The sequence below is a fragment of the Martes martes genome, assembly GCF_963455335.1.
Source record: "Martes martes genome assembly, chromosome: 7".
Classification (NCBI taxonomy): Eukaryota; Metazoa; Chordata; class Mammalia; order Carnivora; family Mustelidae; genus Martes; species Martes martes.
In genome coordinates this window covers 101,231,217-101,248,499 of record NC_137894.1, presented here as the reverse complement: position 1 = coordinate 101,248,499, position 17,283 = coordinate 101,231,217, and the positions used below count along the sequence as shown (strand labels likewise).

The window sequence follows — 17,283 nt, the reverse complement described above, 5'->3', positions numbered from 1 at the left end:
TAAAGTCATCTGCACACACATCACTGTTTCTCTGTCTCAGAGAATAGTATTGGCATCTCAGTAGATGTCCAAGGTAGAAACCTGGCTATCTTCTTTAGTCCTTTCTCTGTTTCATCATCTCCACCGCACATTCAATAGATTGCCAAGTCCTCTCAGTTTGCCCCCTTAGATATCTCTTGAAGCCATTCGTGTTTTTCCATTTTTCCTCCTTAACCTAACTACTGTCATCTTCTCTCATTATCAGTACAGTAGTCTCCTTCCTAACTGGCTTGTAACCCTCCAGTCCCTTCTCTGGGCCATGGACAGAATGGCCTTTCTGAATCACAAAGCTGATGATGTTACTCTACTGATTAAAAATCATCAATAAGCTCTATTCCTATGTTCTCTGTATAAGTGTAGCTCCTTAAAATGGTTACCTGCAAGGAATTTTATAATCTACCTGTTGCTTACCTCCTTCCACTTTACCTCCTCTGCACTTTCTTTCGCTTCTGGCTTTGCAGCCATGCTGTTCTCTGTGCCCAGTCCTTTCCTCATTCCATCTTGTAGCCTGGCTAACCATGATTCCAGCTCAGAGGCTACTTCTGTCAGCCTTTCTTGATGACTCTGAGGATTGACTGAGGTGATAGCCTTGTGTTCTCTTATAGCCGTCTGATTTTGTCTGTATCTTGACATTTATTATTCTTAGTATCTATATCTAGCCCTTCCTTAAGCTGTGAACTCTTCAAGGGCAGTGGCTTTGTCCTTTACCTTTGGCCTCTGGCATTATTAGCACATACAAGGAACCTGCTTAGCATATGATGACTGTGTTTAATATTTTATGTATGTTTTAATTGTTTTTCTTGTAAGATGATAACGAGTAGCTTTAATACATAATTTCTCTTTGCAGAAGAAAGTTGTCTCAGGGGTAGCAAGTAAGCCCAAACAGGACGATGGCGGAAGAATTGCAGCTAGAAATCGCCTCGCTGCCATAAAAAATGCAATGAGAGAGAGGATGAAGCAGGAAGAACCTGTGGAGGCAGCGTCCTCTGTAATGCCAAAGGAAGTTGATAAAATAGTGTTTGATGCTGGATTTTTCAGAATCGAAAGTCCTGTTAAATCCTTCTCAGGTTAGTTTTTCTGCTAAGACTCGTTGAGAGAAATACTTGGGGTGGATGGGAGCTTAGGTAAGAGGTCGAAAATAGTTTTCATATGAAGGACCACCGAGTCTCTTTGAGTCTGGAAAATAGACTACATGCTCGCTCACACATGCAAGGCGTGTTTGGATGTATATGATTAGATGAAATGTGCTGTGTCTTCTAAAATGGCTCTTATATTTTCTAAGCGATTTCACATCTATTATTACCGCTTAACTCCATGGTCCTGTGTAGGTCACAGGATCCCAAGAGGTAAGGGACATGATGGAAGCATGAGAAGTCAGGTGATTTTCTTCAGGTTAATTAGTTGGTTTAGAATTTAAGCTGCAAGCATCTCAGGCATCAAACCGTCACCCTTCTTTAGCTGTGCTTTAAAATGAAACTTATGGAAAGTAGAAATTTGGTTTAGTTTCCATTTGTATTTAAAACTTCTCAGATTTTACGAAACAGTTAATGTACTAATTTCCTACTTTAAAAATATTCCAGTGAAACCAGCTTTTTTTTTTTAAATTTTTTTATTTTTTTATAAGCATATAATGTATTATTAGCCCCAGGGGTACAGGTCTGTGAATCGCCAGGTTTACACACTTCACAGCACTCACCATAGCACATACCCTCCCCAATGTCCGTAACCCCACCACCCTCTCCCTACCCCCATCCCCCCGGCAACCCTAAGTTTGTTTTGTGACATTAAGAGTCTTTTATGGTTTGTTTCCCTCCCGATCCCATCTTGTTTCATTTATTCTTTTTCTACCCCTCAAACCCCCCACGTTGCCTCTCTACTTCCTCATATCAGGGAGATCATATGATAGTTGTCTTTCTCCGATTGACTTATTTTGCTAAGCATAATACCCTCTAGTTCCATCCACGTTGTTGCAAATGGCAAGATTTCATTTCTTTTGATGGCTGCATAGTATTACATTGTATATATATACCACATCTTCTTTATCTATTCATCTGTTGATGGACAGCTAGGTTCTTTCCATAGTTTGGCTATCGTGGACATTGCTGCCATAAACATTCAGGTGCACATGCCCCTTCGAATCACTATGTTTGTATCTTTAGGGTAAATACCCAATAGTGCAATTGCTGGGTCGTAAGGTAGCTCTATTTTCAACTTTTTGAGGAACCTCCATGCTGTTTTCCAGAGTGAAACCAGCTTTTAATACTTCAGGAAACCATCCTTCTTATGATTTTCTAACTGATTCCTAACTGATCTTATGATTTTTCTTTATGATTTTTTAGTAGCTATTTTTCATAGGCTGTCTTTATTAGACTGAATTTATATATGTAGACAGAAATTATTTAAAAGCCACATGATGAGAGGTCAGAGCTGAAGTAATCTCTTCCATAAGTTTCGGTGGACACTTCTATCAGTGCTTTAAGTGCTAGATGTTTGTTTTCAAGGAGAAAGGGGCTAAGCCCTCTTCAGATACCGATCAGCTGAAGGGATATTTTTTTCCCTATTATTTAACTGTGTCCACAGGGAAATTTTTCTGAACATAAACTTGAGCTGCTATCTAATATTTATATTAAAATGGAAATTTATCACCTTAAGTATATTATATATAACCTTCCTGTCAGTTTAGCTATCACACCTGGTGTGGTTTCATTTGGATTCTTTACTCTAAGCGGCTGCACTTCCAACAAACCCAGGAATTGCCTCCTGCTAGTAACACGGCTCCTTGCCACTAACTTCCCAAGGAACTCATCACTGTTCTTTCATGTACCCAACTTGGCATTTACGACTGGGGAGATTAAGGTTTATGGCCCAAATCTATCTTGTTAAAACTGAGTTCTCATTACAGAGCACATGGTTTGTATGAGGCTTGTTACAAAGCAGAAGTCCCCGAAGGAAGCCCCCCCACCCCATTTGTCACTCCCTAGAGGCAGCCACTTTTAGTTCTCCTTCGTTTTCTTTTTCTTTCTTTCTTTTATTTTATTTTTTTTAAGATTTTATTTATTTGTCAGAGAGAGAGCGAGTATGAGAGCACAAGCAGCAGGGAGGGGCAGACAGAGGGAGAAGCAGGCGTCCTGCTGAGCAGGGAGCGGGATGTGTGGCTCAATCCCAGGATGTTGGGATCATGACCTGAGCTGAAGGCAGACACTTAACTGACTGAGCTACCCAGGCGTCCCAACCACTTTTAGTTCTTAGGGTTTTGTCGGAGTCTTGAGTTGTTCGACTATGTAGATTTTTTTTTCTTGAATTGTGTAGTGTGTTTTTTGTGTTCTTTTGTGTGTGTTTGTGTGTGTGTGTGTGAATTGTTCCTTGAATTTACTCTCCTTGGTCCCCTCTGATCTTTTTAGAAACATCTATTTTATCTTTTTTCTGGTAAATAGACTATTTTTATAATTTTTCCTGTACTTGTTTTTTACTTCCTTATTTCCTCAGCCTTCATGTTGTTTTCGGTTTTTGGTTTTGCTCTCATGGTTTAAATTCCCAAGACCTCTTTCTCATTCTTGGAGTGTCCCATTTTATAACATTCTGTACTTGTTTGTTAAGTGCACTGTCTTACCTTTCTGAGGATGTTAATGATAGCTTTTATGTTTTCTTTCCCCTGTACAGTCAGTATTTGTTCCAAGAAACTTTCATTTGTTTGGTTTTTGTTTCCATCTCTTGTACTGGAGGATTTCCTTGGGAGTCTGGTGATCATTCATTGGCTGCTTATGGTTAAGAATAGGTCTCTTTGGGGCGCCTGGGTGGCTCAGTGGGCTAAAGCCTCTGCCTTCGGCTCGGGTCATGATCCCAGGGTCCTGGGATCGAGCCCCACATCGGGCTCTCTGCTGCATAGCAGGGATTCTGCTTCCTCCTCTCTCTCTGCCTGCCTCTCTGCCTACTTGTGATCTCTGTCTGTCAAATAAATAAATAAAATCTTTAAAAAAAAAAAAAAAAAAAAAAAAAGAATAGGTCTCTGCCCAGTAGCACGTGGGTAATCGGGGCTTTACTGTGGGGTGATTTAGCTGGGCCATTGTGCTAGGAATCTATATATCAGTATATTTAATTCTTTTTTCATGGGCTAGTCGGGCTCCCCAGAAAAGATTCTTCCAGCCTATTGCCTAGAGGGTATTATTCCGGCCGTCTGCCTTTCAGGAGCCAGGGGGGAGGGAAAAAACTAAGCGTCTGAACTGTTTGTTCGTGATCCCCTTTTTACCATATAGTACCAATCTCCTAACCTTACCTGGTATCCCCTAAGCCAGAGACTTTTTCTTTCACTTTTTCAGGAAGTAAACCTCTTTAGTCTTCTGGTTTGGGTGGTAAGGGTGTGGGGGCATGATGACAGTTGCCTGCCTGTGCAGAATGAGGAAAAAGCTCCAGTTGTTCTTTCTTTAAACTGACTTTGAACCAATCTTCTGTTTTTAGCTCCCTTTTCATCTCTGCTTCCAGACGTACTTGAGACCACCAATTCTTTTGAGGGATGCCGTGGTATAAATTGGGTCATTTCTCCTCTTTCCTGACCGGTGACTGGTGGCTTGGAATTTATTTTCTTGGGTCTACAAAATAATATCCCACTCACTCATTTAGCATTACAACTTCCAAAATTTTCTGGTTATTGTTTTTTTTTTTTAGTTCCCTTTGTCCTTGAAATTGTGTTTCAAATTTAAAAAACTGAGTAAGATCTCCCTTGTGGTTCAGTCGGTTAAGTGTCTGTCTTTAGCTCAGGTCATAATCTCCGGGTCCTGGGATCGAGCCCCATGTGGGGTTGTCTGCTCAGGGGGGGAGTCTGCTTCTCCCTCTGCCCTGCCCCCCCCCCACTAGTGAGCACACGCTCGCTCGCTCTCTCACTCTCTGTCTCTCAAATAAATAAATAAAATCTTTTTAAAAAATAAAAAGCTCCTGAGTAATAAAAGGGGAGGTATTCTGTGTCCTTGTAACATTCTGCCTTTTTTTTTTTTTTAAGATTTTATTTATTTATTTGTCAGAGAGAGAGAGGGAGAGAGAGCGAGCGAGCAGAGGCAGAGGGAGAAGCAGGCTCCCTGCCAAGCAAGGAGCCCGATGTGGGACTCGATCCCAGGACGCTGGGATCATGACCTGCGCCGAAGGCAGCTGCTTAACCAACTGAGCCACCCAGGCGTCCCAACATTCTGCCTTTTAAGATGATCTCTGTTACTGCTTATAATAGTGGGATGTCAAGAGGAAACAGAATCTAATGTGTGTGTTCAATACTATCTTTAACTGAAAGTCCCAGGCATTTGTCTTTAAAAACCATTATGGAAGAGGCTAGTTGGTAGGGTAACAGGAAGAACTTGCAGTGTCTTCTTTGGTATAATGAAAAATGACTGACAGAACTTTTTGATATTGAGATGATTTCTCTCATCTTCTAGGACTTTCTATCTCTTCTGAGCGTCTTTCTCAAAGACATAGGACACGTAAGTCTGTCAGCAAAGGTGTGAATGAATGCAGGGCTGAGATGGATCATCTAAGACAAACTATGTCACCACAGAATCCTGATCCTCAAGGTACCAAAAGTGAGCATGTCCATAAGGAGAGTTTGCTTTCAACTATTCCTAAAAACAGGTATTTCTTTCATGTGTTATCTTTAAGAGTATAACAGATGCTGGGGTGTCTGGGTGGCTCAGTTGGCTAAGTGCCCAGCTCTTGGTTTAGGTCTGGGTCATGATCCCTGGGGTGGTGGGATTGAGCGCTGTGCTTAGTAGGGAGTCTGCTTGAGGATTCTCTCTCTCTGCCCTCCCCCCCCCCAACTCACACACATGCACATGTGCACGTGCACGTACTCTCTCTCTAAAAATAAGTAAATAAGTCTTTAAAAAAGAAGTGTAGGGATGCCTGGGTGGCTCAGTTGGTTGGGCGGCTGCCTTCGGCTCGGGTCATGATCCTGGCGTCTTGGGATCGAGTCCCACGTCGGGCTCCTTGCTCCGCAGGGAGCCTGCTTCTCCCTCTGCCACTCTGTCTGCCTCTGCTCACTCTCTCTCTCTCTCTCTGACAAATAAATAAATAAAGTCTTTAAAAAAAAAAAAATGACTGAGGACCTCAAAGAGCTTTAAAAAAAAAAAAAAAGAAGAAGTGTAACAGATGCTGACATTAAATATCAATTTAGATTGTTAGCCTGGTAAAATATGCAAGATCTTTGTTTTTAATTAGATTTCACAATGACTCTGTAACGTGTAAGAAATGCTTCTATTGTCTAAGTGAGGGAACTAAGGCTTACAATTTCAGATCGATTATTGGTTATATTTAAGCATGCAAAGTAAATTCTGCAGAACTAAGAAGAAAAGAAACAATGCAGTGTTGTTTGGTGCTAAACACAATACAGCTCTGGTGCTTGGCAGCTCTGAGCTCAGAACCAGTTCTATGGCATACGAGCTGTGAAACTTTGAGCGTTTAATTAACTCCCTTAGCTTCAGGTTCATCATTTATGAAACACCAGTGCCAGGACTTCCCTGCAGGGTCCTTGAGAGATAGGCCCTTTTGTACCAGCCTCTACCGAAAGTGCCTTGAGTTTGCTATCTCGCATAAATAAGGGAGAGCTCATGTGTACCAAAGAATTATATGCTAGACATGGTTCTAGGTTATTGACATGTATTATCTCATTTCATCTGCAAAAGAACACTGTTGGGGGGGGAGGGGAACCAACCCTGTGAGATACTAGATCCCCATTTTTCAAGTGAGAAGACATGAAAAGTTAGTAACTTACCCAAATACAGCTTATAATTAGTCAATCTGGAGGCTGCCTCTATTCTTTTTGCTGCGGAGTATGGCCTCTGCACAAACACATCACAATGATCTATATAGTCCTCATTCAAGGACCATAAATGTACCAGAAATCTGTTAGGAAAAAGATACTTTAAGGTAAGGAGAAAATAAAATTGTAGTCTGGAGCCAAGAGAGAACTATTGGTTTTATTATTGTTGTTATTATTTTTTTAATATGCCTTATTTTTTTTAAGATTTTATTTATTTATTTGATAGATAGAGATCACAAGTAGGCAGAGAAGCAGGCAGAGAGAGAGGAGGAATCAGGCTCCCCGCTGAGCAGAGACCCCCCCCCGACGCAGGGCTCGATCCCAAGACCTTGGGATCATGACCTGAGCTGAAGGCAGAGGTTTAACCCACTGAGCCACCCAGGTGCCCCTATTGGTTTTATTATTAATCTGGAGATGGGATAGCATTGAATACTCAGTCATTATAGCAAAGAAGATTGTCAAGAAAATAAAAGAACACCTTATGAATTGAAATAGAGGAAACAAATGAAAGTTTCGGCTCTTAAATATTTTATGGAACAAATTTTAAAATTTCAAATTTTTTAGTATGAACCAAGGTATATTTAGATTTTGTTGGGACTAAATATTTTAGGTGTTCTAGAAATCTGTGGATTATAAAATACCAATTTATTGTCATTTCTTAAATGCAAGTTGCTTTACTTTGTATGTATCCTCTAGTATATTATCTTGTGCTAAGAATACCCATAATTGTATTTAAAAGATTTTACAGCGGCATCTGGTGGCTCAGTCAGTTAAGCGTCTACCTTTAGCTCAGGTTATGATCCCAGGGTCCTGGGATCGACCCCCACATCAGGCTCCCTACTCACCGGGAAGCCTGCTTCTCCCTCTCCCACTCCCCCTGCTTGTATTCCCTCTCTCGCTCTCTCGCTGTCAAATAAATAAATAAAATCTTTAAAAAAAAAGATATTATAAGTATTCTTTAAATTTTTTTACTTGATTCCCAAAAGTAGTCCTGAAAGAGCATCTTACACACAAACAACTTTGTGCAATGAAGGCAAAGTGGAGGGCGCCTGGGTGGCTCAGTGGGTTGAGGCCGCTGCCTTCGGCTCGGGTTGTGATCCCAGCATCCTGGGATCGAGCCCCGCATCGGGCTCTCTGCTCAGTGGGGAGCCTGCTTCCTCCCTTCTCTCTCTGCCTGCTTCTCTGCCTACTTGTGATCTGTCTGTCAAAAAAAAAAAAAAAATCTTGAAGGCAAAGTGGAGCTGAAAACTAGAAAAATAGTATATTTTAAAAAAAATGACTTGCAAGAGGTTGAGACAGGTATTTTTTTTTAATTATTTTTATTAACATATAATGTATTATTTGTCCCAGGGGTGTACAGGTCTGTGAATCGTCAGGCTTACACATTTCATAGCACTCACCATAGCACATACCCTCCCCAATGACCATAATGCAACCACCATCTCCATACCTTCTTCCCCCCAGCAACCCTCAATTTGTTTTGTGAGATTAAGTCTTTTATGGTTTGTCTCCCTCCCGATCCCATCTTGTTTCATTTTTTCCTTCCCTACCCCCAAACCCCCCACTCTGCCTCTCAAATTCCTCATATCAGGGAGATCGTATGATAATTGTCTTTCTCTGATTGACTTATTTGGCTCAGCATAATACCCCAGGTATTTTTAATGAAATACAAGTTACAAACTTTGAGATTGGAATACATTAAGCTATAACTAACAAGTAAATGTAGTCAACTTGCAACTACACAATAACTGACTTGTTGCTTTGATCCCCAGGAGTTGGCTTTATTCTAACCTTTCCCTAGTATGTATGTAGCTCTGGATTTGGTGAGATTCAAAAGCCTGCTGGTGGACTGAGCAGCGTGGTAACAGGCTGTGAGCTTTCTGGGGAGGAGTGCATCCAGTCTGTGTGGCCATCCCGCTATAGCTGTAGTCCCAAACTAACTTCTTTGGACCAGGTCTGATCTTGGACCAGACTCCATCTTTGACCCATGAAGGATAATATCAAAACACAAGTGAAAAAGATAGCAGTATGTTTAATTATCTGATTATCTGCTTTTTTCTTTTTTAGGACTAGCATAGAAGAAGCTCAGCGTCCTGGATTACAAGATTTAATTGAAGTAAATTATGTAAGTCCCACTCCAGTATATAGATCGCAATTTATGTCATTATATATAGTAACTCCATAAGTAACTCCCAGAATTTCCATCAGAAATCTAAAGCAGTCATTCAAATGATACTTCTTGTTTTAAAGGCCTTTGTCTTGTTTGAAAGCATAGTCCCATTTTGTGTTAACTCACATCAAGATTTTTTTTTTAAATAAGGTTTTATTATAACACAGCCATACTTACGTATTGTATCTGGCTGCTTTTGTAATACAATGGTAGAGCTGAGTAGTTGTGGCTGAGATTCTGTGGTTCACAAAGCCCAAAATATTTTGCATCTTGCCCTTCCCAAAAAAATGCTTGCCAGTCACAAAACTGGAAAATCGTAGACACTTGCTGAGAAGCTTCCTTCAATCATACTATTGCCATAATATTCTTTGAATTAATTGTTCAAGAAGCAAGATAGTAGGATTTACAGTGTTCTTTATCCTGTGTTCAGAATGTCGTTCTGCTGTTTTTATTTTTAATAGCAACAAGACTTTTTTAATTTTTTCTAATTTTTGGTAATTAAATGTAAAAACCTTTTTTACTTCCAGGATGCAAACAAGATAAACTTTGAGACAGATTGTTTACCCAGTGAAAGAATGAATTTGCCTCTACTTGCTAGTGAAGTGGCAGATGATATTAATACTAATAAAAAGGAAGAAATTCCAGATGGTGTAGGAGGGATGGAGCTACATTCTTCAGTTATAGCACAGGATGTTTTGATGAGCAGCCCTGAAAAAAATATACCATCACAAAATGACATTTTACAGGAAGAGAAGACTAAAATTTCTCAGTCAGGTGAGATCTTTTAAATATATTTAGATGAGGCTTTGTTAAATAAATGAGCTTGGACTAATACATAGATTATTGTGACTACTTCTGGGAACCAGTTTCTAACAGTAAAGTTTAAAAAATTGGGCATTGACAAGAAACGCTTTATAAGAATCGGTACATGTCATAGTGTCCCACTGTACACCTCAGACCTTTGGAAGTGTACTTACTAAAAACAACAGCTAAGGGGCACCTGGGTGGCTCAGTGGGTTAAAGCCTCTGCCTTCAGCTCAGGTCATGATCCCAGGGTCCTGGGATCGAGCCCCGCATCTGGCTCTCTGCTCAGCGGGGGGCCTGCTTCCTCCTCTCTCTGTCTGCCTCTCTGCCTACTTGTGATCTCTGTCTGTCAAATAAATAAATAAAATCTTTTAAAAAAAAAACAACGGCTAATAATCCATGTTGGAATTAAGGAGCGTTTTACGTTAGACCAATCTGGATTCTTCATTGTGAAGACTCAGAAATTCCCCAAAGTTTATTTTTTTAGTTTACCTCCTTGTTAACACACATCCTCAAAACTTTCTTTAAATGCCCTATTTTTCTTTCATAATGCCTTTTCCTATCTACTTTGTTGTGATTGTTCTGCAATAGGAAATGGCTCTTAGACTTTCGTTATAGTATAATGTGTGATAGTTTCACCTACTGTTTTCATCTGCTACTCAGTGGTGCTGTTCTGGCTGGGGCCTAAGGCAAAATAAACGTAACCTTGGCCAGACATTTAATGTACTCCAGCTGTATTCTTGGGTACATTTTCTTTTTTTCTTTCAACCTTAGTATATTACCTGTTCATTATAAAAGGATGTAAATCAGGAATAACCATGTGAAAGAGATGCATAGGGCAAAGTATGGAGAAAGGGTACAGAGCTTCCATGCCTTCCAAATGCACCATTCTCCCCAGATTTCCATATATTCACCAACCTGGATGCTCAGTGGTGCCTTTAATATTACAAGCATGGGATTTGTTCATAGAAGACTCTTTTTATACTGAATTTAAGAATGAGAATTTTAATAAAAAATTTAAGTACATTTTTTAAAATGCTATGGCATGGCCACATGGATGGCTCAGTTGGTTAAGTGTCTGCCTTTGGCTCAGGTCATGATCCCAGGGTCCTGAGATCAAGTTCCACATCAGGCTCTCTGCTCAGCGGGAGCCTGTTTCTCCTGCCCCCACCCCTGCTCGTGCCCTCTTTCTCTCTCTCTCTTTTTTGCAAAAATAAATAAATTTTTAAACTCTTTAAAAAGTTATAAAAGAATGCTATAACATAAGACGACCTAGATTTTTATCTTAGCACTTAATATATGGAGCTTTTCATCATTTTTGTCTATTTCTTAACAACACCTGACTGCGAGGATATTCTTTAAAAAGTTAAAAGTTGGGGTTTTTGTTGTTGTTTTTTTTCAGTATTTGATATTAAAAGTCTTACTACTGAATGCCATCTTCTTGATTCGGTAAGTTTTCCAACTTAATTTGAAAAATTGCTTTATAGTGTAGATTTGTTTTATAAAATGGTATTACTCACTTTTCAGTTTGTATACAAAGTTGGTTTCAGATTTACATGTTACTGTTCATTTACTATGAAATCCATTTGTTACTCATTTTTCTCAAAATGGGAAAAAATGTCGTGTTTATAAACTTTAAAATGTAGCATGTTTTAGTACCACATTCTGAAGATTTATTTCCCTATACAATTTATGTATCAAATTTGTTATGACATATTGCTTGAATACTTAAATATCTAATTGTAGTTTGAATTATGCTAGGTATCTCTAAGTGATGTAAGAAAAAATAAGACAAGATTTCTGTCTTTAGAAACATGTATTTGGGAAGATAATGTCTATCCTACCATCAGTCATCACGGGTTATTTCCATTTTAATTCTTTTAGAGATACAGATATATATCTCTATAGAGATCTCTTTCTCTCTCTCTATATATATATATATACACATATATATATTCTACTATTTTATTTAGAGGCTTCCCAGCCTTTATTTTTGGTAACCTCTTGCCTCTACATCTAGTTCAAACCTTAATGCTTCTGTGAAGTCTTCCTGGAAAAGCTCTCCTCTCCCATATTAATTTGTATATATAGATGTAGGTGCACAATGCACACAATCTCTTATTAGGAATATAATATGAATATGTTATATTCCTAAAACCCATTATAATTTTAGGAATCTGTTTCCCTTATCATCTATAAATTCCTCTGTAGGCAGAGCTGGCACTGTGGCATGAATAAAATAGTGCGCTCTTGCCTACTGTTTACAGCAGTGGTTTTCAGCCCTACCCTCAGATATTTTTATTTCAATCTGTAGTAGGACCTTTATCAGATGATTCTAACGTGTAGCCAGGTTGACCACCCTGGTTTATAGCCTTACCTTGAGATTTTCTAGGGCCAGTTGCTAAAATGGGTCAGGAAATGGCCTTGGTTTGCTAATCTTTGATCTCAGAATATAAAAAGTTCACTGAGGCAAATGTAGGATAAAAGCAGTAGTTTTAGGGGCACCTGGGTGGCTCAGTGGGTTAAAGCCTCTGCCTTCGGCTCAGGTCGTGATCCCAGGGTCCTGGGATCGAGCCCCACATCGGGCTCTCCGCTCAGCAGGGAGCCTGCTTCCTCCTCTCTCTCTGCCTACTTGTAATCTCTGTCTGTCAGATAAATAAATTAAAAAAAAAAAACTGTTTAAAAAAAAAAAAAAGCAGTAGTTTTGTTAACCTTGTAAAGCCTGGCAAATACTTGGCTTCCTTAAGCCACTAATTCCTTAAGGACCTCCGTATATGTTGGCTTTCATTATTTTCAAAGATGCCTTCTTTTCATGCAGGCTTCTGGGCTGACCTATGTCTCAGGAGCAAAATGAAGTGTGCAGTATGGACCTGTAGTGACCTGTAGTCTGCTTTCTTAATCTTAGAGTCAGGGATTTCAGCATCAGGCCAATTGATATAAACCTGATTTAATCCTGTTCTCAGATCTGAACTCTGAATGCTTGGTTCTGGTAATATAGGATATTACAAATAAATTTGGAATGTACTGTATCACATTTTGTGTTATACTAATATTATGATTAAAAGCGTTTTGGGGGGCGCCTGGGTGGCTCAGTGGGTTAAGCCGCTGCCTTTGGCTCGGGTCGTGATCTGAGGGTGCTGGGATCGAGTTCCGTGTTGGGCTCTCTGCTCAGCGGGAAGCCTGCTTCCTCCTCTCTCTCTGCCTGCCTCTCTGCCTACTTGTGATCTCTCTCTGTCAAATAAATAAATAAAATCTTAAAAAAAAAAAAAAAGCGTTTTGGTTATCTTATATGTTAGCTAGTTGACAAGTCTCGGTACTTTATAATTTAGTCTCCCTATGAATTCTTTTCCACTTTTCATATATATTAGACCTTGGACTTTTCAATTTTATTTTCCCTAGGTCTGCTTGTCTAGTTGAGACCCAAATTATTACTTGCTTCTGTAGCATCACTTGAACCTGAAATAGGGCTCGAGGGGGAACAAAGAAAAGGATCCTAGTAGGGATCCCATTAGTAAAAAGCCAATGAGGTGCAGTTATATGGATTGGGATTTGTGGAATCTGTGTAAATGGCTTGAGATATGGTCTTAATTTTATTTATCCTACATATACTGCTGAAGTCCATTTACATATTACTAGTCATCTTTGAGGCATTTGTACCTAGCATTTGTACCTAGCATTCCTTTTCAATTAAAATATATATATATATATATATATATATATATATATTTTAATTGAAAAGGAATGCTAGGTACATATATATATATGTATATATATGTGTATATATATATATATTTTAATTGAAAAGGAATGCTAGGTACATATATATATATGTATATATATGTGTGTATATATATATATATATATATATATTTTAATTGAAAAGGAATGCTAGGTACAAATGCCTCAAAGATGACTAGTAATATGTAATGGACTTCAGCAGTATATGTAGGATAAATAAAATTAAGACCATATCTCAAGCCATTTACACAGATTCCACAAATCCCAATCCATATAACTGCACCTCATTGGCTTTTTACTTTTACTTTTTATATATATATATATATATATATATTTGAAATTAGATCCACTGGTAAGTAGCAAAATCATTGTGCTGTTAATGGTTTTATTACCATATACCAAAATATTATTCATGTTATTAATTAACCTATTAACTTGCAATGTTGAAGGCTTAATTGGTGAAACCCTTGATTTAGTGACTTCTCTGAATTTATTTTCTAGCCGGGCCTAAACTTCAGTAACACATTCACTCAGGTGGAGAGGAGACATCAAGATCATGCCAGACACATTTCCTTTGGTGGTAATTTGATTACATTTTCACCTCTAAGACCCCTCCGTGATGAACAACCAGAAGAATTTTGAATTTAAAGATAAATCCAAATATTTTTCTTCATATTATCAATGTGATATATTATTAGCATATTGAAAATTGAAGAGTATGTATTTGTGTTCACTTCTAGTCAATATATAGTGTCATAAAATGTTTTAATATTCAGTGTTCATCAGAGTGTGTTTTAGCTATGATAGTGTTTCTCGAGGGAAGTGGGGATATTTTGTACATTAACTATGCAGAATAAAAAATGTACTTTACCTTGCCTCTCTTGTTTAAAATGTATAAGCTTAATTAAAGCTAAGTGTACTTACTCAGCACTTATGAACATTCTTCAGTTTAATCAAAATATAGTATTAAACTTTGACAGAAATATTTGCATCCTATACTTTATTCTTAGCTTGGACTCTTAAATTTGTTGATGTTGAACAGCTTTGTGTATTGCATTTTTCAGAGAATAGTGAGTTCCTTTAAATGAGCTTTCTGGAATCTGAAGTTGTTTACATTCTGCAATTTCAAACGGTTAAACTATTAGAGGGACCCATTAAATCTTTGCCTTTTTCTTTTCATTTTCCCCTTAACATACCTGACAGTCTTAGGAGGAAATGCCTTCTTCCCTTGAAAAGAATTGTATCAATCACTTAATGTGTTTGAACTATTTTCTCTTTTATAAAATTCTTAATTTTAGGATTGTAGAAGATAGGGCCATAACAGCACCAGGAAGACTCGTAGTAGCTAAGCTTATAACCAGACCTGGGTCCAGTTCTTTCTACCTCTAAATGAGTTAGGGCTGGTGGCATTCACCAAACAAACAGCAGCTTATAAATGTGTAAGATTAGGGGTTTTCAAAAAGAAAAGAAAACACATCCACTTTTGTTGTCAGGGACAGGTAAGTTAGGCTTGTGGGAAAGAGAGTATTTATTAGAGAGCCCATATGAGCAGTAAGGCTATGTGAGGGGCTGGCTTAGAAGAATGTTCTCAGAATTCCTAGTCTTGAGGCGCCTGGGTGGCTCTGGGTTAAGTCTCTGCCTTCGGCTCAGGTCATGGTCTCAGGGTCCTGGGATCTGCCGGCATCAGCCTCTCTGCTCAGCAGGGAGCCTGCTTCCCCACCTCCCTCTCTCTGCCTACCTCTCTGGCTACTTGTGATCTCTGTCTGTCAAATAAACACAATCTTTAAAAAAAAAAAATGCCTAGTCTTACCAAAAGATAAAAGCAGCTTTAACAGCCCATTAATGAATAATTCAAGGGAGACATGCAGAACAAAGAAACATACATAAAAGTTAGGCTTTTCTAAGGGCCCAAGCTTAAGAGCATGCAAAAGAAGTTGGTGCAAAGTAACCCAACTCAGAGTCTATATAAGGCCATATGCAACAAAATAATAAAATAGCATTTGCCCGCAAGGACAAAGCAGATGAGAATAAAAACAATGTCAGTAAACGTGATTTTTTGGTGGGTTTAGTAAGATGTACTATTGACTTGTTCAGAGAACTTTTGGCTATTTAGTAATAGTAAAATGAAGTCAAACTGGCTTAATAACAGGGAAGTTTATTATTTTTACAAGTTGCCAGGGTGATTCCTGGTGCTTTATAATCACCAGTTCAACGATGGTTTCAAGGTCCAAAATTATGTTCACAGTTCCTTCTGTCATTCTTGGTGTCGGCTTCTCTGTGGCTGGGTCCTTTTGGGGTCACATATATTGCTAGTGTATTAAAAATTTTAGAGTATGTATGTGTTCACTTCTACCCAATCATTTTATATAGTGTCATAAAATGTTTTAATATTCAGTGTTAAAGTGTTTTAGGCATGATAGTGTTTCTTGAGGAAATTGGGGATATTTTGATAATCCATTTGGGATTGTCTTTAATCTGGATTCCTTATTTTATCTAGGATTATACTTGAATAAAACCATGACTATTAGGAAACAGGGAAGGGATGGATAAGCAGCTATTAATGTACCCTACAACTAGATAGTGTGTTCTTAGGCTATTGGACTCTAGAATTATGAGATATTAGAAAAGTCTTTGAAGATACTAGGAAAAAATATTGCTTTGGTAGAACAAATGCCTTTCCAAAAATGGGGGGAAAAAGAATTTCCATTTGTTGAGGACCTCCTATATGGCAACCCCTTTGTGAACATTTATGAACATTTGTGAACATTTATTCAATGATCATAGTAACCCTACAAAAAGTGTATTATACCACTGTTTTACAGACAAAGGAACCAAGGCTCAGGATTTAAGTAATTTGATGTGGAACAAGTTCCCTCTTTTTTCTATAGCTTATGTTTTTCCACTTAATCATAGATAGAGTCAAGATGAGAATATTAGAGTAAGGAATTAACAAACTGTGATATGCTGCTCGCATTCCTCTTTAGGACTGAAATACTTTTTCCTTTAATTGTTAGAAGTGCTATTAGACGGCTTTCTGAAGACAGCCACTTCTCAGATCATACTGTTTCTCAGGTGGCCTGTATTTGTTGACTGATTGAACTGAAAAGATAAAGGACTGTTCCCCCTCTTGACAGCTCCAAAGGGTCATCCAGCTTCAGAACCCCTGTAGGGTAGGCTGATAACCAAACCTTCTCCCTCTGCCCGATCGTGTGCCTTCTTGTCCTTCAGCTGTTGATGTCAAGATTCTCCTCCATAAGCCTCTTGGGTTCTAATCTCTGCTTCCGGGGAACCCAACTTGTGACAATAAAAATATCTGAGAAGATGGTGTTCCAGAAACAATAAATAGACCAAATATTTTGATTCTTTTGTAAAGTAAAGTGCTATGACCACCTCTTAGTTTTGAAATTGTCTGAATCTTTGGGCCTGCTGGTAATGAGGAAGTGCAAAAGGCATGCTTAAGAAGGTTGACAATGGGAACTATTAAATTTTTTAAGCTGATGATATATCTAATTAAGAGCTTAATTTTCCTCTACAAATATGGAGATTTCATAAAAACCAAGAGAACCTATACCAAGATTGTCTCATATTGGTATCAAATATGGATTTGAAAACAGCTAAATATAGTCTAAAGAGAAAAAATAGTTAAGAGGAGCGAAAAGAAATATACCAGAATGTTAACAGTAACTGCCTGTGGGTCATCAAAAGCTACACTTTTTCTTTGTGCTTCCTGAATGTA

The 17,283-nt window shown here is 38.5% G+C and overlaps 1 protein-coding gene across 1 annotated transcript in view; it reads left to right on the top strand.

Annotated features, from left to right (window-relative positions):
• DLGAP5 (DLG associated protein 5) overlaps positions 1-14,544 on the top strand; it is a 40,507-nt gene extending 25,963 nt beyond the window's left edge. The window contains exons 14-19 of the mRNA XM_080808658.1: positions 887-1,106; positions 5,457-5,649; positions 8,903-8,960; positions 9,533-9,779; positions 11,212-11,258; positions 14,049-14,544. Coding sequence (XP_080664784.1) covers positions 887-1,106; positions 5,457-5,649; positions 8,903-8,960; positions 9,533-9,779; positions 11,212-11,258; positions 14,049-14,189 — 906 coding nt within the window. The 3' untranslated portion in view covers positions 14,190-14,544. The remainder of the gene's footprint in view (positions 1-886; positions 1,107-5,456; positions 5,650-8,902; positions 8,961-9,532; positions 9,780-11,211; positions 11,259-14,048) is intronic.
• Positions 14,545-17,283: the final 2,739 nt, after the last annotated feature.